This window comes from Vombatus ursinus, unplaced genomic scaffold (assembly GCF_900497805.2).
Source record: "Vombatus ursinus unplaced genomic scaffold, bare-nosed wombat genome assembly UNPS02014821.1, whole genome shotgun sequence".
Taxonomy (NCBI): Eukaryota; Metazoa; Chordata; class Mammalia; order Diprotodontia; family Vombatidae; genus Vombatus; species Vombatus ursinus.
In genome coordinates, this window is record NW_020954599.1 from 11,995,916 (window position 1) to 12,018,429 (window position 22,514).

The window sequence follows — 22,514 nt, forward strand, 5'->3', positions numbered from 1 at the left end:
AACATGTATCTCATTTAGCATAGGGCCTGGAAAATAGTAGGTGCTTAATAAATAACTTTGTGCTGTTGTAGGGCTTGATGCCAAACACCACAACGGTATCCATAAACAGGAGTATCTGAAGGACTTCACCAACTATAAGACATTTGACTTGTACTTTGGGGGCCACCTTCCTTGACAATTGAAAGGTGAGCATGTCTTCCTGTTTTATGACCCATTTGATATCAATAATCACAGGGATAGTGCCTGGACCTATGACTCACTGCTGCAGAGGACAGAGATAAAGAAGTTCTCTTTAACAACTGAGGTTAGCATCTTCTCTCTAACTTGGAGTCTCAAGGAGTTGCCTTGAACACAGAGAGGTAAAGGCACTTGCCTAGGCCATACAAACAGTATGCGTCAGAGGTGGGATTTGAACCTGTGTCTTCCTGGCTTTGATGCTACCTCTAAATCCACTATGTCAGGCTGCCTTTCACACTAATAACTGTAGAGCTGAACAAAGTTATTCCAGTTGCCATATTTTTGAGGGACTCCTGAGTGATTCTGATATTTGCATAAGAGACACCTTGATTTAAGAAAACCCTTAAGGCGGCATACTGAATTATATATAGTGCCATATATATTGCTATATTGAACAAATTTTTAAAAAACGGTTAAAAAACAAAGAAGCACAGGGAAATTGTCTACTACTTACACTTTTCTATCAGTTGTGTAGCTGTAATGATGTGCTGTAGAATATCTTTTGCAAGAGCTCGCCCATTTGTCATAGTTTCACCAAGGATGCCCTTTATACATATGTGGATTATTTTCATACAGATTTTTATCAATAGGAAAGGTGGCATATGGTTCGGTAAAATACTAACATTTTCTCCACTTTTATTCCTGGATAATAATTAGGTACTAAGTGACTTTTCCTAAGTGTTAGTATCCTTTCCTCTTTCAGACATCTTGAGAATTGAACTGATCCCTCAGCGCTTCCCAAGTCGTGCCACCTTCAGCATAGATCTCCTCTGATCTAGCCCAGATAATCTCCCCATCTTTGTTTTCTTCAGCATCATCTCTACTCCCTCATACAGTACACCAGCCACCATTATGTTAAGATCCAAAATGTGATTAACTTCATTACCAGTGATGGAGAAATTTACCTCCCCTCATTTTGCATTTGTTTATTGTCCATCTTCCAGTTTTGTCCACAAGTGCCCTTCAATATTGGGTCGATAATCCAGAGGATTTCTACATGGGAGGTAACACAGAATGGTAGATTAGGCCACTGCACTTGGAGACAGAAGACTTGGGCTCAGATCCCACATCATATACTTACTAGCTGTGTGACCCTGGACAAGTCATTTAACTCTCCTGTGAATCAGTTTCCTCATTTGTAAAATGAAGTGGTTGGACCTGATGTCTTCTAAGGTCCTTTCTAGCTCTGTATCTATGATGCTGTGATTCTTACCAAGCTTTTTGTGACCTTGTCTTTTCCTTCCACTGTTTCCCAGTTTCTTATGAGATGATATTGCTCACTTACAAACATGGTTCTATTCTGAACCCAGAATTGTCCCTGGCTGCCATAACCCACTACTTGGCAAGGAGATCCAATGCTGTCCGGCTAAGGGGGACTCTAGGCTTTTTTGATCTCTTCATCATGGCCACTGATTTATGTAGCTTAATCTTCCTTAGGAAATGGTGATACTATATGTTAATGTCACTCTTTTGCCATTTCTTTTTCATTTTCTGAAGTAAAAGGATTATTTCAATAAGTGAGTTTGGAACAATTTCAGATGCATTCCAGTTATTCTCATTTTTAATCCTTCTTCAACTTTTCTTAAAACAGCTCTCACAGTGTTAATGAGTCATTTCCTGTTTCTTAAAATAGAATCAATTTCCTTGTGTGAGTGTGTGTGTGTGTGTGTGTGTGTGTGTGTGTGTGTGAAATGAGATTCAGATTATCCAGGGCCTCTGGACCCCTCTTCTCACAGTATCCACAATACATAGATGTGAAGCGTGTTTAGTCTAAAATTCCCATTTCATTTTTCTTAACCATGTTTTCAAAAATATTTTTCATCATGCTCCTCATGCCCAGCTTCTAGTTCAAGTGACCAAATATTAAAGTGTATATTCTTTTAATTTGGAGGGTCTTATCAAATTCTTCATTGCATTTCTCTAAGTCCTCATTCTCTGCAATGTCTGTGCTGTAAGTATCTTCTAAGTGGTTTTTTGAAAATGTTTATCATTAATACTGCAACATAAGATGACCAAATGTCACAGGACATGAACTTACTTGATGCCTCTGGATGTATGTTAAAACCAATCCTGCCAATTCCTTTATTTGACTTTGAGGGAAAACTTTGTAGTATCTTCCATTTAGCTTCAATGTCCCTTTTTTTTTCTGGTTTTATTTGCAGTAAAGGTATCAAGATTGACATGATTCTGTTCTTTTGGGATGGTAATTAATGGATGGTAAATTGGGGAATATCTGAACAAATTTTGGCATATGAATATAAAGGAACAATACTAGTGTGACATAAGAAATGATGAAAGGGATGATTTTAGAGAAATCATTTATACTTTAGCATGAATTAATGCCAGGGAAAGAATGGTCTGGTTAGGAATGCTAGGTTCCAATTCTCAGGAGCTGCTTAGGGGTGAAGAGTAATTACAATTAAAGTATTGATGCATATCACTATTTAGTACTGTTATATTAACAGAGTATTGTTTTATACTAATTTTCATTTCAAGGGTATAATATTTCAGCTATTTCAGCACAATACCAGATATGCTTAGAGGAGAGGCAGACGGAAAAAGTCACCAGACTGTACCAAGTGTATTCAGAAAAGAACTGTTTGTCAATTGTAAGATGACAACCTCCCAAAAAACAAATAAACAAACAGATAGATAGATACTTGATCTAGCAGAGTAAAACCACTATAAAGGATCTTTTCCAACAAGGCTTCTGTCATCCATCTATCAACACTACTGTGAGTGTGTCGAGAGACATGGTGTCTGAAAGATGAGAAGATACCAAAGGTATGGAAAATATTTCTAACCTTATTAATACTGAAAAGGTAATCAGGATTAACATTTGTAACCTATGCACCAATTTATCTGCTGCCCCACATCTACCAAATCTTTTTGATAATTATCGATACAAAAATCATATGAATCCTCAATGAGGGTATTGGTAGAAAACAAGTAGGGTCTTGTAAGTAATGTTTAGCAATGGATCACATCTTTTACAGTTAACTGAAAGATATGCTTACTGTCTGTCAACTATAAAACAGCTCCCCACCCAAAAAAAATCTAGATAAACAAACATTTGATTTGAATAGCAAGATGCTACTGTAAAGGCTCTTTTCCAAAAAGATATGTTATCCATACATCAAGATCATTCAAGATTTCCTGAAAGATACACCAACAGAAATAACCTTGTTTAATGACCCTCTGATTATAAATGTAAGGCAAGGCATAAAACAAGGAGATAGAGACTTGCAAACATGTTCTCCGCTGGGACGGAAGACATTCAGTGAAGAGTCTAAATCAAAGAGGGATTCTCTGTGGATACTGAGGTCCAACAATGACCCCAATTGCAGATGACATCGTGCTGGTTGTGTCAAGCTCTAGAATGCTGTAGAGTGTCTAGGAAGATATCTGTGACCACTCAGAGTATTGTTGCCTGACCATTTACACAGCAAAGACCAAATGAACAAAGAACTCCCATAGCCCAGATTATAACATGCACTTGTCCATCAGTACATTTGTTTGAGACAAATAGCACAGATGGACCACTAGTTGGGTCTGGAATTGAATAGAAGAAGCACATTGTCTTCAGGAAATTGCAAAGCTTTTTGTAGAGCCCAAGATTCCCATGGAAACAAAGATCCACTTCTTTTTCTTCTTCTTTTTTTTTTTTGGCTAGGCAATGGGGTTAAGTGACTTGCCCAGGGTCACAAAGCTAGTAAGTATCAAGTGTCTGAGGCCAGCTTTGAACTCAGGTCCTCCTGACTCCAGGGCTGGTGCTCTATTCACTGTACCACCTGGCTGCCACCACAACGATCCATTTCTTAAAAAAAATACCAACATTCTACAAGTGTTGCTGTGGGGCAGCAGGTCATGGTTACAAGAGTCTCCATAAAATTAAAAATGGATATCATTATGATTGGTGATAGCAGAAATGAGAAGAGTGCAATATATAATCAAGGAGAAGAAGCTGAAGATCACATGGTGAGGGCAAAAGATTATGGGTGCTCTCCTCAAACCCTCGCTATATCAAAGACAGTGAGGAAGGCCTACATGGCTGGGTGAATCCCTGTGGCAAACTTAAGAGAACACATGAATAAGAATCACACAAGATGGACAGGCATGGGTGGAGTTACGATCTGCAACACTGGAAGGAATCAATCAATAAATCACCCAAATCAATGATATCACAGATCCATTTGGATATTTGAGCAAAGTTATGTGTTAACTAGGCTTTTGCAAGCTAGTCTAACTCCCCAACTACCATTTTTATAGAACAATTTTAAATTCTAAACAACCAAGTTACAAATGAACTTAAGATCACAATTTTTTCATATACTTTGGAAGGACATGTTAGGATGTGCCAGTCTTTTTTAGACCACAATTAATAAATACTTTAGCTAATCATTCATAAATACTGTCACATGTTAAGAAAAAGGTCCAAAAGGACATGTGTATATAAACTCTCCATTTCACCCATGTACATATATAAATGTAGCTATAAAGTTATATACTCGTCTTGCCATATGGCTTCCTACATTTCAGTCACCTCTTATCCATATACGCATCTGCGCATCTGTGCATTTATATATGTATTTCCACATACCTGGTAAGTCAGAGAAGAGTAGAATACACTCATTGAAGCCATTAGCTAAGAGCCGGTCCCGTAGCTGCTGGAGAATGGCCACTCCAATGCAGAATGGGAAGGAAGAATTCCCAAGCAGTAATGTATCCCAAAGATGAAAAATCTTGTGTAGTGGAAATACGTCTGCCAAATGACAGGAACAAAAAACAATGACGTGATAAATAATAGTTAAGTTTTGAAATAACAGAGAACAACAATGGCACTGAGATAGCTAGGTGGAGCACTCCCTGGAACCAGGAAGACCTGAGTTGAAATCAGGTCTCAGACACTTACTAGCTGTCCAAAATCCCTTCACCTTTGCCTGCCTCAGTTTCCTCATCTGTAAAATGAGGATAAGAATAGCATCTACCTTCAAGGGCAGGTGTGAAAATAAAATGATGTAGTATTTGTAAAGCACTTTAAAATCCTTAAAGTTTTTTTTTAAAGCTTTTATTATTAGCTATTATCATGCAATAATTTCCTTATAGTTTGAGAATGAACAACATACTATGTCTGTTTTCAGAGGCATTTATTTTTGAAAGAATATTTATTTCTCCCTAGGGAAAACTGTGATTTGAAAATTGTTAAACATCAAAATGTTCCCACTGATGACATGTTCTCACCTCTAATGTCAGTTTTAATAGAGTTCTTATTCTATTCAATCTGTATTCGAGTGTGACAATGTTCTGCAGAAGTGTGAAAATAAGAGCAGGCAAATTTCTGGTTGATCAAAATACTCTTCTCTGACTTATGCTTTCTAAAAGCCAATGGAACTTGTTTTTCTAAGCAAAGTTCATTTATCTCTCAAAGATTGTGTACTGAAACAACTTTGCTCTGATTAGTTAATGGAGAAAATTGATATATTCTACCATTTAATCTAAGGCATGAAGACACAGGGCCATCTCCTGATTCCTAATAATTCTTTTGTCAAAATGTACATTTTTTCAGGATTACTTGTTCCCACGACCATATATTCACTTACCATCTTGGAATTAGTATGGGAATAATTGTGGACAATGATGCATCATATTGCCTTTAGATGTATAGAGCAAAATGCTTATACTTAACTATGTATATCTTTTGATTAAACTGTCAGGGCATTTTAAATCAGAACCTTTTTTCAACTGTTGCATTGCTGAAGGACTCAATTCTCATTACTGTCTTTCCTCACTCCAATAATAACTTCTCAAGAATTGAAACTCAGACCATATTGAAGTCTTGAACCTTACACCCAGAACCTCAACTACACTATAAAACAGAAGGAAAACTCTTCCAGATGGAAAGTTAGATTAGAAAGTCAGGTTCATTTTGGTATTTAGTGATTTTGCAACTTACATTTAAGAGGCTGGTAGAGTATTATTTAGCAAGAAAAAATTTGGCCAGAACATGCTTCTTAACACTTCTCAAAGAATTTTAAGGTCATCAAAAGCCAGTGGTTGTTTGCTTAACTCAAACTTTATGTTTGCTGCCTGAGGTTTGTGTGTAGCTTTTACTGCTGTTACAAAACTCATGTCTCTTGTTTAAATTGCTTGACAGATACCAAAAAGCACATTTGTTACAGAACATTAACTTGGTATTTGTATCGATATTTCCAATCCTTAGTCAACAACTCACTGTTTTAACTATTCCCAATGTGGCTGTCCTTTCCGCCTCAAATTTAAGTAATAATCAGGGAACTTGGTTTTCAATCAAAACTCTGCTATGAACCTGGGCAAGTCCCTTAACCTTCACAGATTTCATTTTCTTTATCTGCAATATGACATGGTTGATTTAGATGACTTCCAAGATGGCTTTCAACTTTAAAATCCAATGTTCATGTGCTTATTTTCATTAATAGTGAAGTACATGGGTCAAGACTAAGCACCTGGTCGTTCTGAAGAACAGTCCAAAGGGGAGAGAGAAATGGTGACAACCTGCTTTTAAGTTAAAATGAAATGATAGTAATTGGTCATCTAATCTGCCTCTTGGGGACTGGGGCCAGAGTGGAGGCATGGGAAAAGATGGCATCGACTCCCATGGCTACTGCCTATGCAAAGAACCACTTTCCAGATGAACCTACCAAAATGTCTTCTTTGGTTTAAGGGGTTTTCTATAACTGATAAGGCAATAGAGTGTTTCTATTCTCCGAGGGTGAGAGATGGGAATCTACAGACCTCTGCCTTATTGGCTTCCTCAGCCCAGGAATAAATGCGATTCTTTTCCATGTTCAGGAGACTGGTGGGGCTTCCTTCAACTCTTGGTATAGTGCCTGACACGTAGTATGTGCTTAATAAATACGTGGTGACTGACTGATTTCAGGAAGCTAGAAGTGCTCATGCTTTTTCTCTATGCCCTTGATACAAGGTTCTCTGTTTTTTGGATAGTTGAAATCACAGTTCCAGTGTGACCGACCATCTGAGCATAATTTGTTACTGAAGAGCATCATGATGGCGGGAAGAGGCACTGAACTAGAGAAGGTGGGGGAATGGCCATACATATGGTGACCACGCTTTAGTTTTCACAGGAAACCTCAAAAACAAATGGCGGCCTCCCAGTTGGACTCCAGATTTCCAGGGACTCTAGGATCAAATTCAAATTCCTCAGCTTAGCACATGAAGTTCTTCATATTCTGGACCAATCATATCTTTCCAGCTGTATTGCACATTACCAGCCTTCACGCGTGTTACGTTTCTTCCAAATGGAGCTACTGGCTACTTTCCCAAAGAGTACTCCATCTCCTGTCTCTGGAGCTTGTCTAGGGTCTCCGCCATGCCTGGAAGGCATTCTCTCCTGGCCTCTAATTCTCAGCATCTTTAGCACATGAGCCACCTCTTATAAGAAGCCTTGTCCAGTCTCCCTAGTTTTTGATACCTCTAATTTCTCAAATGAGCATGTATAAATATATTTATCTGGGCAGTTATGTGGTACAGTGGATAGAGCACTGGACCTGGAATCAGGAAGACTCCTCTTTATGAGTTCAAATCCAGCTTCAGACACTTACTAGCTGTGTGATCCTGGGCAAGTCACTTAACCCTATTTGTCTTAGTTTCCTCAACTGTAAAATGATCTGGAGAAGGAAATGGCAAACCACTCCAGTATCTTTGCCAAGAAAAACCCGAATAGGGTCATGAAGAGTTGGATACGGCTGAAATGACTGAACAATAACAACAATATGCCAATTCAACAACAAAGGCATTTATCTGTTTACCAGTTGAACCTTTCAGTAGAGTTACCTGAGGATAAGGAATGTTTCTCATTTTGCCTTTGTATCCCTAGGACCTAACACAGTGGCTTGTACACAGTCGGGGCTTAACAAATGCTTGTTGGAGTGAACTGTGGCTTCAAATGTTTGTGTGAATTGTAAAGCAGCCCTTTCCAAAATGAGGACTTCTATCTTCTTATACTGAAGGAGTTAAATCTCATCTGTTTCATTTCTGGGGAAAATGAGGAAAGTTTCAGTTGCTACAGAATCTCTACAAATAAAGAATGAGTCTGGCAGTGAAAAATTGGTCCCTAAGCAACCCTCCATAACCCTAATGGGATATTACATTTGAAAACTATACAGTGTTTTTTGTTTTTTTTTTTAATAGGGTCACAGTGACATGAACTGCAGGCTATCTTGGCAAACTTTCACAGGTCTTTCATCAAATTTACACAGTATGATTGTTTGAGCTGTAGTCTGTGGAGTTCACACCACCTTACCCTATCTCTAGGACGAATGATCAAAGGGCTACTAGAAAATGAGAATCCACAAATGTGTAGGTTATCACACTGGGATCCTTAAGAACTAAAGGTAATTTACACACTTTCATTTTTCATATATTTATAGACTTTCAGCCGCTAGGTGGCACTATGGGCCTGAACTCTTCTTTCTGAGTTCAAATTCTGCCTCAGACACTTTCTAGTTGTGTGACCTTGGGCAAGTCACTTAACCCTGTTTGCCTCAGTTTCCTCATCTATAAGGAGAAAAAAATGGCAAACCACTCCAGTATTTCTGCCAAGAAAATTCTAAATGGGGTCATGAAGAGTCAGACATAACTGAAAAATGACTGAACAAAAAATACTTTTAATAAAAATCTATTAAGTTAGAGTGCTATTCAGATGCTATTGACACTATATTTGTTTTAACTAAAAAATGTGAATAATCTAGGAGCTGTACAGATCCTAAATAATACTGAGAAAATATCAACAAACAAAGGAAAAAAAAACATACTTACGGGTGAACATGGTGAGGAACCAAGGAATGGCATAGAGCTATAAAAAAGAGGGAAAGGAGAGGATAAGTGTTTATTGTGGCAATATTTAATTAGCATGACTGTCTGCTATTTATTAAAAAGTATCTTTATTCTATTCAAAACCAAATAGACTATAGATGACTGTAATTATGTCTTTTTTTCTCTCTCCCTGATCTGGACTTGTTATGTATTTGGAATATGGAATTTCTTATTCCAGTAAGTGATAAAACATCTTCTATTAATGCAGATCGGAGACTGCAACTTAATATTCTGAGAGTTATCCAGGGCACTAAGGTAAAGTGATTCGCCCAGAGTGACCAAAATGGCAGTACCTGAACACGTCTTCCTAACTTTGAGGCTGGCTCCCTATCCACTGAGCCAAGATGCCTCTTAGACCACCGATGCTTTATTAGAAAGGCCTTGGATAAGTTTTGGGGGACAATTCATAGAGAATGTGAACTAAAAATGCATCAGTTTCTTGAGATGTTGGAGCAACGATTCTGAGGAGTACTAAGAGCAAATGTAGCATGTTCATTTGAAGAGTATGTTTTTTCAGAGTATGTAAAAGTATTCTTGACATTTTAAAGATCTTCATCAGTTTTATGATACCTTACCGAGTAATTGTGAGACCTGATGAAATGACGATCTTTGAAAAGCACTCCAAGCTCTCCACAAAAAGGTGTTATATAAATACAAAGCATTATGACGTCTGTAGCCATTTGCTCAGTTAACAGGAATTTTCATAACAGACTCTAAAAAGGGTAAGGATCCAGGAATAGAATATTCTTGCACTGGGCTTAATTAGTTGCTTGCTTTGCTAAGTATGTCAGATCAGGGCACATGTGAAACATACATTCAATTCTTTGTGTAGGAGAGAGATTCCTAAATGATCTACCTTGCCAATGGGTCCTTAAACATATGACTCAAGATCAAAAATAAATTATATTGGGGTACATTTATTAAATATATCCAAATATTCATGTCAACCAGAGTAGGGATAGGGATGGGTACAGGACCTATGACTGCTTTGATAAAGAGAAATCTTAATGAAGAAACTCCCTTTTACCAGTGTAGATTGGCACCATCTCTATAACTTATAGCATTAGTTTCCTGAAGCTTATTAAATGACTGGCCAAAGGTCACAAAGTCAGTATGTGTCAAAGGCTGGATTAAACCAGGTGCTCCTGGCTCCAATTCCATCTCTCACCCGTTAGGCCAAGGTGTCTTTCTTTCTATGAAGAGACACCAGAAAATCATAAATCTGACTCAAACATTTATTTATAAAGAATCTTAATAATAAAAAAAGTCAACATTCTTTGGTTGATTTCTTTAAAAACAAAACAATATATATTGACTGGCAATTGTTTAAAAAAAACTGACATGGAATGTTGTGTCTTTCTGTATGTATTTAAAAAGCCTATTTTATTGTTCTTATAGTATACCAAATGACAGCTGAAAAAAGTTCACTTGCTGATTATAATGGATATGTTCTTGAAATTGGATTCAATTTCTTTTAGTTCAAAGTAGTGTTGTAAAATGCAAGCAGCTGAAGAATAAGGGTGGCAACAGACAATAGATAGCACTCATCTTTCAGTGGTACCTTGGGAATGGTATCATCCCCCTGCTGTCATGGTACGCACATGTGTCTGTGTGCTTGCATAAGAAAGATAGATGAGAGAGATGGGAGGAGAGAGGGAGAGAGAGAAGAGAAATGACAGAGAGTGGGAGAGAGGGAGATGATAGAGAGGAAGAGAGGAAATGAGGGAGGGAGGAAAGTAGAGAGGGAGGAGGGGGGAGGGAGAGAGAGAGAGAGAGAGAGAGAGAGAGAGAGAGACAGAGACAGAGACAGAGAGAGAGAGAGAGAGAGATGGATGATAGACAGTGGGAGAGAGATTTGCACATCATACCCCAAATATTTCCCAGACCCATTGGCAACATGCTGCTCACCAGGAGATTTGTGTAACTTCCTAATCATTTGCAATAAACAGGTACCCGAAATGCAATTGTCAAAGAAATAAGACCTGTATTATTAATATGAAAACACGTCAAATGCATTATACTCATATGGAAAATATCTGCCATTACTGGTCATTTCCTCATTTCAACACAAAAACTCAAGACCAATTAGGAGGATTCATATGTGTTTTAATTATTTTCTCCAGTTCACAGCTTTAAGGATGGCCCACTTAAATTTATGTAGCTCTGCACTAGTCTGCTGAAAGATCAGCTTAGTAAATACTGCCCCCTGGCAATGTAAGGCAGTAACAGCTATATCAAGGACTGTTTCCTAAGGTTTTGCTGAAGTCTCACATTGACACATTCAAAGCTATTTGGGTTGGGGGTCAATTATTTAAGAAAGAAAACTTAATTTCAAGAAGCACAGTTATTGTACCCCTAAAAAAGCCACAAACTTCAACAAATACAAAATACGATGAAACCAAAGAAAAAAAGGAAAAAAAAAAAGATGAAGCATCTCTTGCTCAAAAAATGAGAAACACATGAGCCTATAAAACTGTCATCAATATTGTATGCACTTTTAGTTAGAACTAAAGAGAGACAGAAAAGATCTACAAATAGGCAAAAGGAAGCTGGCAATGCACTGAAAAGTGAGCCTGTCTGCATCTGCAGGCAGGCCCTATCCAAATTTATATCACCATTTAATATTTAGTTTTGTCTAGATTTGAAACAGAACCTAGCCAAGTAGGAAGGAGTCCTGCTATGTTTCTCAGTTAACAAAAGAAAATCATTATATTTCTTTCACTCCTTGTTTTGCTTAGCTCAAGTCAGAGGTAATTTGACCTTACTATAAGCCACCTTACTATCTTATGTATTGAAACAGTACTTTCTTCTAAAGGGCTTCAGTGAGCCTTTGCATTTGAGCAGGACACATGTGGCCAAAAAAAGAGAAAAAAAGTATGTTTAAAAATGGTCAGAAAATTTTATATATAATCTATGATGTATTGTATATATTGTAACGTAGACTAGTTTGTGATACTTGCCTTGAGCTCTATATCGCTGGAAGATGCTAAAGGCAGAGTGGTATAATGGTTAGTACAACAGATTTAGTGTCAAGAAGACCTAGGCTTAAATTTTGCCCTACACACTTACATACTATAGATTTTAGACTTTAGAACTCTGGTCAAGGCAATCACCTTCATGATTCCAAAGGACCAATGATGAAGCATGTTATCCACCTCCTGACAGATATGTATTCAGGATGAAGAATGAGACATGGAGTTTTTGGACATGGTTAATGAGGGAATTTCTTTTGTCTGACTATGATTATTTGTTACAAGGAATTTTTTGTTGTTTTTCTAATGGAATTGTAGAATGGGGAGAAAAGAGAAAAAACTCATTTGTTCTTTTAACAATAACATAAAATAAAATAAAATAAAGGAGTTAGACTCAATGGCATCTAAGGCCCCTTCTAACTTTATCCACAGTACCAAGAAGCTTTTGTTACACGAACAAAAAAAGCTGGGACAATGTTGGGGGCGAGAAGGAATGAGGGAAATGATGGAGAAGTACAGATTGCAGCCTGGGGGGAGACTGAAGTTTCCAGAATGATCTGGGTGCCCTCCTCCAATGGAAGACCTGGTAAAGCCACCTAAAAGTGGATATGAATGTTGGGCTGAGGCGGGGAGAGGTAAGAAAGAACAGGAAAGGAAAAGAATTCCAAGTGATTAAGACTGTAAGAGCCAATAGTTTTATTTTACAGGCACAACAGGGTTTCTGGAGGTAATCTGAGGTCTCAAGAAGGCTGAGGTATTGAAAGTCTTAGTGACTCCCAAAGTCAACAGGCTCTTTAGCCTTATCTTGCTACCTGGAGGTCACAAAAAACCCAAGTATTTCTACATAAACCCTTCTGTCAAATTCCACTGTGGGATCTTTTATTTTGCTTCTTTCTGTCTCACTGCAGTCATTTAATACACTTTAACAAATATGTATTAAATATCTATCTTGTGTCAGGTATGGTGCTCAGACCTGGGGATCTATAGTGAAATCACGGTGACCTCAGGGAATTCACATTCTTTTGGAGGGAAATATGTTACATAGATAAGAAAAACAAAGTTTATACTAAAAAAAAAAAATACTAAGAATGTGTTAGTAACAGGGAGACTCTGAGAAGGACTCATGTAGGCAACTTGGAGGAAGCTTAATCTTTTCTACTCTCTCTATTCCACCTTGCTTGGTGAATTCATGAGCTCCTAAGAAGTTTAACCCTAATCTCTCTCCTGAGTTCTAGATTCAAATCGCTGGTTACAATTTGATTATCCCAAATTGGCTATTCTGTAGGCATCTCAAACTCATCAAAAATTAAATCCAATATCTCCTCCCCCAATCCTCCTTTGCTATTTATCATCCTTCCAGTGTCTAGGTTCACAACTTTGTTGTCATCCTTGACTCCACATATCCAATCCTTTGTCAAATCTTGTTATTTCTAGCTTCAGGAGATCTCTACACTAACATAAATGTAACCCTAGTCTAGGCTTCATCACCTCTGTCCTGGATTACTGCAATAGCATTCATTCTAAATGGTCTCCCTGCCTCCTGGGTTTATATTAAATGACCACGATGGCATAATCACGCTTTCTTTTCCTTTATCATCAAGTAAATGGTTTATATTTAAGAGCTAATGGTGCTCATGGTAACTGCTTTTACATAAATGTGAAGAATACTAGAGAGCGCTCAAAGGCTATTGTGACAAAGATTAGGAGTTTATCCCTCATCATAGGTTATTCCTAGGACCCTTAGAGAGTCTGAGGTGTATCTGTTCAGTGGCAGTCCATCTCTGGAAGCCCCAGATGGACTGGTACAAGCCCAGAGAACGTGGGTGGTCATGTCGAATGTCATAGACTACACTTACATATATAGTATGCATGCTTACTTCTCTAGGAGAATGTAAGCTTCCCAAGGAAGAGATTTTCACTTTTGTTTTTAATCTCCAGGGTTGAACATAGTGTTATGGTAGGTAATTATTGAGTACCTGTCCATTTTTTTTGAGCCCAAATCCAACCTCCACTCAAATCAAAGTGATTTTCCTAAGGTATAGGTCTAACTATATTACTCCCCCTGCCCTACCCCTCCAGTGGCATTCCAAAAGGAACATTTCTTCTGACATCATAAGTCAGAATAGATAAAACATGTGGGCTGTCCACTGGCAATCCTATGATCTCAATATATGGCTATTGGTTCATTATTAAAAGAAAATTTCTCTAAATATCCTTGAGTTTTTATATGTATATGACTGTATACATACATAATGCTTTGCAAATCTTAAAGCATTACATAGACACTAACCATTATTATTGTTTTTGTTTACATTTTTATAAGGTTTTTAAGATTGTCTTTCAAAAGCCTGACACTGTACAATATTGAAAAGTTCCATTAAAATTAATCTAAATATTGTACCAGGTGCCATATGTGCCAGTAGGCATTCAATGAGTATTAATTAATGTTTAAAAAATGGTGACAGACAATGAACTAGGAAGAAGACATCTTCACTTCTGTGAGGTAAGAAACAGAGAGGAAGAAACTACTGTGTTCACCTAAACATATCTCCTACCTCATTTTATCTCTTCATTTAAAATGTTGGAAAGTCTGGAAGCTGCAAATTAATATTAAAAGAATTAGAAGATACCAGCCAATGATGGCTGGCCCTCTGGGGGAGTGATTTTCAGCATTTTCTTGGGTAGCTCTGATTATCTCAAGGAGAATTTCAAAACTCTTTAAAATTTTTTAAACAAAATCCATCTAAATTCACTTTAACTGAGAAAATATAGAGCATATGCTAAATAGTAGTTTCTGAGAGCGGGGAGGAAGAAAGTATCTTTTTACAAAGCACAGACAGGGTATTAAAACTCCAGTGAGTTGAAAATCTAAGTATTTTTTAAAAACAAGAAAAATTTTAATGTTATTATAAAAATGCCTCCAGCATAAAATACTTGGGAACTCAATCATCAAAACAGTATTACAGCCTGTATTATAAACACCTTATTATGGGAAATCATATTAACATAACCAAAGGATAGCTGCAAGTTCATTAGATTCTGAATTCATTGTACATCATTTTTAAACTTTTAAAAGGATTATTTTCAAAGGAAAAAACCCAAATTTGTTCAGTCTTCCCCCTTGCTTTTCCCATAAGTCCTGGCAAACTCTGAGAATCTCCTTGTCTGTGGTCTTCCCTTTGGAAAAAAAAAAATCAGTATCTAAAAGTTCTTTCTATCCTTCACATTCTGCACCACTTTTCCCAACCCAATCCCAAAATGTCAGCAACCCCCCACAGAAGAATAAACTGTCCTTTCATGATTCCGTAAGCACGAATTCGAGAGCTGAAGGGATTATGGATCAGAGGTTCACAGATTCAGAACTGAAAAAGACCTCAGAAGTCATCTAGTCCAACTTTTTTTTTTCAAGAATACATTCATTTTTTTTCATCAAAATTTGATAAATGTCAAATTTGAATATTTCCATTGACAAAGAACAAAAAAAAGATTCTATATGAAACTGCACATCTCTATTACATATATATCTTGTATTTTTAAAAGTAGGAAATAAATTCAACATGTTAATTTCAAAGCTGTTCAGCTTGTCTGTTTCCTCCTCTGAATTTCCTTCTGTTCTCTTCTGGGAATTACGCAATGGCCCTTTTATCTTCCTTTTTTTTTTTTTTTTTGGCATCACTGTATCATTGGCTATCTTCTCTCTCCTATAGTTCCCCCTTCTTCAAATTAAATTTAAAAATTCCTCCTTTGAAACAAATAAGAATAGTTAAGGAAAAGAAATCCATATATTGGTGAGGTCGAAAAATGTTTATCTCATTCTGTACTTCCAGTTTGTTACCTGTCTGGGGGTGGGTATCATGCTTCATTATCAGCCTATTATAGGTAAGGCTGGTCATTGCATTATTCATAGTTCGTAAATCTTTCAAACTAACCCCATCATGAGATTTGAAGAAACTGAGTGAATTTAAGTGATATGCCAAAGGTCATATAGGTAGTATGCATAAGAGCCTAATAAGTTTTTCAAAATGGGCTCTTTTTGTAGTAGCAAAGAACTAGCAACAAAGGAGATGGGGACTACTTACTGTCTCTTTGTATATCCTCAGAGCTTAGCACAGTATCTGGCATATAGTAGGTGCTTAATAAATGTTTATTGATTGATATAAGAAATGATGAAACAGATGGTTTCATAGAAGCCTGGGAAGACCTGTATGAACTGATGCAGACTGACGCCAATAGAACTAAGAGAATAATTTATACAATAACTGCATAGTAAAAATTTTTTTTTCAAATACTTAAGAACTCTGATCAACACAATGATCAATTTTGATTCTAAAAGACCCATAATGAAGAATGCTACTCACTTCTTGACTGAGGAGTGGAGAAGCAGAATAAGCCACACATTTTTAGATACAGCTGTTATGAGCATGTCTTGCGTGACAATACATATGTGTTAAAAAGGTTTTGCTCTTCTTTTTTTTTATTGGAAGGGAAAGGGAATAGAAGTGAGAAAAAAACAAATGCTTGATAACTGAAAAAAAAAATTAAAACAAATAAAAGAAATTGGCTATGACCTGTCAAAGAATGAATGTCCTTTCAGGTTCCAGTTTGATAATACTGGTTTTGCCAATATCTCTTACATATCACTCCCTATGACAGTAGGTTTGTGGAAATGATGTTAAGTGATGGGAAGCACACCTTGTCATTTTGGCCAATTGACAACTTTTTCTTTATTTCTGTAATTTTCAAGATGAATACTATTCAAATTAGTTCCTGAATACAGTCTCCCTAAGAATGAAGTTGCTTACTTGCCTGTTTTTCACTTTAAAGGGTCCCAGTACATTCACAGAGGCAGAAACACAGAGAGTCAGAAAATGAAAGTCACCCATCTCCAACCTTCCCATCTGTATTTATATGTAAATCACATAACCACCACACCATATTTAATCCAAGCACCACATCAGCTCACAATACTCCCAACTATTCAAGCTTCAGCAGTGCTCAGAATTCTGAGAGTTCTGTGACCCACAGAAAATGGAAAGATGCCAGGAAACAAGATCTTTCCTGCAGTTGGAGCCTGCATTTCAATGATGAAAGATTAATCAGGGCTTACTTTGATAGGATTAGTACTCAAGCAAGAAACTCTAGTTGGGATCTCATTAACAAAGTGCCTATCCTTCACCTTGATGAAACTTAGGCAGTCTTTTGAAAGTGAAAGAACACTTCTCATACTAGTTTTAAAGGCAGAACAGTGAAGAGGAGCAATAGTATTTTTTAAAACAATCCACTCTGAACAAACAATAACAATTATATATATATATATATATATTAGATTAAAAAATGACAGGTGATTTTGGGTCAATCTTTTATGTAGGCCGAGCATCTATATCACAGTTTAGCTGCTTGTCCTCTCCCTCTATGACATTGTTAATGAAATGTCCAAATTGTACATTAAAAATACTAAATCTTTTTATCCCATGTGACAAAGTATTCAATCACAACAAATTCTGCTTAAATTTTTTTTAAAAGAACAGTACCCAAAAGTACTATCACACAGTTCAGTTATAAAGACGACTATATATATATAAGAACAGAAAGAAACAAATTTAGGAATAAATGCTAATTGAATAAAATATGTGGGAAATAGACTTTAAAAATCACAGGATAGTGGAAAGAGCATCAGATTAGGATTTGATGTATGGTTCCTTCCAGACCTTAATATAGGCTTATCTGCAGGGAATTCCAGTTAAAAACAAAATAAGTTTCACTTCTTCCACTCAATTTGCTACCAATTAAAAAAAAACCCAGATATTTTAACAATTATTAAATTTTAACAGGAAAACTGAACACAGTTTTAACATGGAGAAGGGATATTTCCTCATAGGTATAAAAAGGAATAAGCAGAACTATTTGACATCAGACGATATATTCTAGGCTTTCTCCTTTACTGCAGACCCTCCTCACTTCTTTATTAATGTAGAGGTATGGATACAGGTAGAAAAGCAGAGGGAAAACAACCATGGAAAGAGAAGAGAGAAAGATACAGAATGAGGTGGAAACAGTGAGGGGTAACAGAGAAGGGGAAAGTAAGAGTGATAAGATCTTTAAGCATGGTATGATGGCAAGAACATTGGCCTTGGGAGTCAGAAGACCTAAATTTGAGTCTAAGTTACACCAGCTGTGTAATCTTAGGCAAGTCTTTTAATTTTTCTGAACCAGTTTCCTTATCTATAAAATAGGAAAAAATAGTATATGCTCTTTCTTCTTCACAGGGTTTTTGTAAGGATCAGATAAGACAATATAAGTAAAGAATTCTGTTAATTATAAAAGAGTATATGTGAACTTTTACTAATGGAACATGTTCTTATACAATATACTGAACAAATAATAAAGTAACATTGTTCTAGGGGAAGCAATCTTTGTGGAGAAGGGGTGTACTCTCCTTGCCACCACCAACACCAGCCACTGACCAAGTATCGCAAAGGGGCTAGTAGGCTGAAGAGCACTGAGAATGATAAGACCCCTCCCAGATCCCACTGATCTAGCCCAGGCCCAAAAGTCATCATTCCAGGAAGCAACCCTTGAAGAGATGCCACTCACCAATTGTTTCTGCAGCTGCCCTGTTCAGCAACCATAGATGATAAAGACCCAGAAAAGAAAATTCTGGTCGTCAAAGTCCCTGTATTTATCATCCTTTTTATCTCCAGTGCTTTTTATCTCCAGTGCTTTGTAAAGTGCCTGGCACATACCAGGTACTTAATAAGTGTTTATTGATTGATTGAAATGATTCAACATCAAAAACAGAGATAATTTTATTAGTAGAAATACATCAAATAACAGGCTTGTATTACCATCTGCTTTGCCACCATGCCTTAAAGACCAGTGGTACCTTTCCACCTGACCTGCAACTAAAAGCTCCCATATATGTTGTCTTTCTTCCCCATTAAAGTTCACCTTGAGAGGAAGGACACTCTTTGCTCTTCCATTTGTATCTCCAGTACTCAGCACAGTGCTTTGCATAAAGTAAACACTTAACAGATACATTCATTCACTCATACCACAATGGGTGTTATAACTACATATACACATCTACGTAGGTTTTTGTTTTGATTAGTGTGGGTGCTCTCTCCTTATCTTGTGCAATTCTTGTCCGTTTTCCCATAGATCCTCTACTGAGGGTCTATCCCACCTGTTGGGTTTTCTTTTTGCTTTTTTAATATTTCAGGGGGATTCAGCTGTGCCATTAAGCTGGCCACCTACTGTCTCTGCTTCTACATGATTCTCCTACCTCTTTGCCTAGTCATGTGTCCTTAGTAATGCATTTCTGCTACTTCTTACAAACAAGTCACTGGTAACACTCTGTGACCTCCAAACCAGAATTCATCTTTCTGCTGCCCTTTGAGTTCTTTGTAATTTGAATTCTTCTGAGGTCATGATATTCTATGATTCATAGTCACATGGATACTGATATCAAAGCAATGAGCTTCTGAAGTAACAATTAGTTTGGGATTAATGAAGGCACTGTGTATTTTCCTGAATGTGACCTTCTCATTTAATTCTGGGGTGAGCTAATTGTCACTGCAATGACTGTCCAAGATGTACATCCTGATGGACCAATTCAATGGGATACTCATTTAGGGGAATGTCTTTGTGCATGGTCAGATCAATTTATATGACATTACTGTGGATTTAATTGTGATGATAGCCAAATGGAGTCATATGACTTGTGAATAACTTCACAACCAAGCCTTATCATTATTTTTTTGGTTGGGTTTTACACAGGCCATCTTCCATGACACTAGTAAGCATGTTGTTTTAAACTTCACTTAATGGCTAGACTCATTAAGTTATTAACAAAGTTATCTTCATGGTTGCTCCTCCTACATCACTGCTTTATCATGGTAGAGGGGCTTGCATAGCTCAGTGAAACTATGAACTATGCTGTGTGGACAGATATATCATGGTGGATAGTTCTGATAAAAGGTGATCCGCTGGAGAAAGAAATGGCACACCGCTCCAGTCTCTTTGCCAAGAAAACCCCACGGACAGTATTAAAATCTAAAAGAGATGACATCAGAATAAGAGCCCCTCAGGTCAGAAGGTGTCGAACACACTACTGGGGAAGAGTGGAGGATAACTACTGGTAGCTCCAGAAAGAATGAAGCAGCTAGGCCAAAGCCATAAAGAAGCTAGGCTGCAAATGTGTCTGGTGACCAAAGGAAAGTCCAACACTGTAAAGATCAATGTTGCATAGGAACCTGGAATGTAAAATCTATGAACTCAAAGCAAGCTGGATATATTCAAACAGGAGACAGAAAAATTAAACATGGACACCTTGGGTGTCAGTGAATGGAATGGATGAATTTTGTTCAGAGGATCATTACACATACCACTGAGGGCAAGAATCCCTTAGAAGAAATGGAGTAGCCCTCTTACTCAGTAAAAGGGTGAGAAAAACAGTACTGGGGTACACTCTCAAAAATGACAACAACATCTGTTCAAATCCAAAGCAAATCATTCAACATCACAGTAATTCAAGTCTATGCTCCAACCACTGATACTGAAGAGGCCAAAGTCGATCAGTTCTATGAAGACCTACAATATGTTCTAGAAATAATATGAAAAAAGACATCATATTCATAATAGAGGATTGGAATGCTAAAGTAGGAAATTAAAAGGTAATTGGAATAACAGGTAAGTTTGGCCTTTGAGTACAAAATGAAGCTGGGCAGAGACTAATAGAGTTTTGTTAAGATAACTCCCAGTCATAGCAGACACTCTTTTTCAACAACCCAAAAGGCAACTCTACACAGGGACATCATCAGCTGGTCAATATCAAAATCGTGTTGATTAAATACTTTGCAAACAAAGGTGGAAAAGCTCTATGACATCAGTTAAAACAAGACCCGAAGCTCAGATCATTCTTATTACAAGATTTAGACATAAATTGAAAAAAAGTAGGGAAAACCATCAGACCATATAGGTATGTCCTAAATAACATCACTTATAAATATGAAGAGGTGACGAATAGACTTAAGGCATTAAATCTGGCAGAGTGCCTGAAGAACTATGGACAAAGGTTAGCAATATTGTATGGGAGATGGCAACAACAGGCATCCCAAATAAAAACGAGCAAGAAGCAAAATGGCTGATGAGGCTTTACAAATAGCTAAGGAAAAGAAGGAAGGTGAAAGGTAAAGAAGAAAGGGAAAGATATACCCAACTGAATGAGGAATTCTAGAGAATAGCAAGGAGAGATAAGAAGATTTTCTTAAATAAGCAATGCAAACAAATAGAAGAAAACAACAGAATGAGAAAGACAAGAGATCTCTTCAGGAAAATTAGAGATATCAAGAGAATGTTTCATGGGCTTGATAAAAGACAAAAATGACGATGGACTTCACAGAAATAGGAAAAATTAAGACGAGGTGGCAAGAATCTATACAAGAAAGAACTATACAAGAAAGGTGTGGTTATTGATCTAGAGTCTGATCCTGGAGAATAAGGTCAAGTGGTTCTTCTGGAGCACTGCTAACAATAAGGTTAGTGGAAGTGATGGAATTCCAGCTGAACTATTTAAAAATCTAAAATATGATGCTGTTAAAGGTCTGCACTCAATACGTCAATAAATTTAGAAAACTCAACAGTGGCCACTGGATTGGAAAAGATCAGTTTATGTCCCAATCCTGAAGAGGGGCAATGTCAAAGAATGTTCAAATTACCAAAAAATTGTGATCATTTCATATGCCAGCAATATTATGCTTAAGATTCTGCAAGCTAGGCTTCAGCAATATGTGAACTGAAAATTACCAGAAGAGCAGGCTAGTTTTTGAAGAGGTAGAGGAACTAAAGACCAAATTGCCAAGATTCACTGGGTTATGGGAAACTCAAGGGAATTCCAGAAAAAAAAAATCTACTTCTGCTTCAATGACTACACTAAAGCTTTAGACGGATGGATCACAACAAAATGTGGCAAGTCTTCAAAGATAAGGGAGTGCCAGATCATCTTAACTGTCTCCTGAGGAACTGTATGCAGGGTAAGAAGCAACAGTTAAAATGGTTTAAGATTGGGCATGGAGCATGACAAGACTATATAGTGTTACTTTATCTATTTAACTTATTTGCAGAGTACATCATGCAAAATGTCAAGATGGATGAATCAAAAGCGCAATTAACACTGCTATGAGGAATATCGACAATCTCAGATATGCAGATCAAAGCACTCAGATGGCAGAAAGTGAAGAGAAACTTGATGAAGGTGAAAGAAGACAGTATAAGAGCTGTCTTGAAGCTTAACATTTAAAAAAAATAACAAAAAACCAAAGACCTAAGATGATGGCAATTGGTCCCATCACTTCCCTGGCAAAAAGAGGGAGAAGAAATGGAAGCAGTATCAGATTTCATGTTCTTGGGCTCAAAGATCAATGCAGGTGGTGACAG

The 22,514-nt window shown here is 37.1% G+C and overlaps 1 protein-coding gene across 2 annotated transcripts in view; it reads right to left on the reverse strand.

Moving 5' to 3' along the window:
* The window catches only part of TBCK (TBC1 domain containing kinase), a 256,604-nt gene that overhangs the window by 107,309 nt on the left and 126,781 nt on the right, over nt 1–22,514 (reverse strand). For both annotated transcript variants that reach the window (XM_027837556.1, XM_027837554.1), the window contains exons 21-22: nt 9,052–9,088; nt 4,838–4,999 (exon numbers count right to left, since the gene is read on the reverse strand). In XM_027837556.1, the coding sequence (XP_027693357.1) occupies nt 4,838–4,999; nt 9,052–9,088 (199 nt within the window). The remainder of the gene's footprint in view (nt 1–4,837; nt 5,000–9,051; nt 9,089–22,514) is intronic.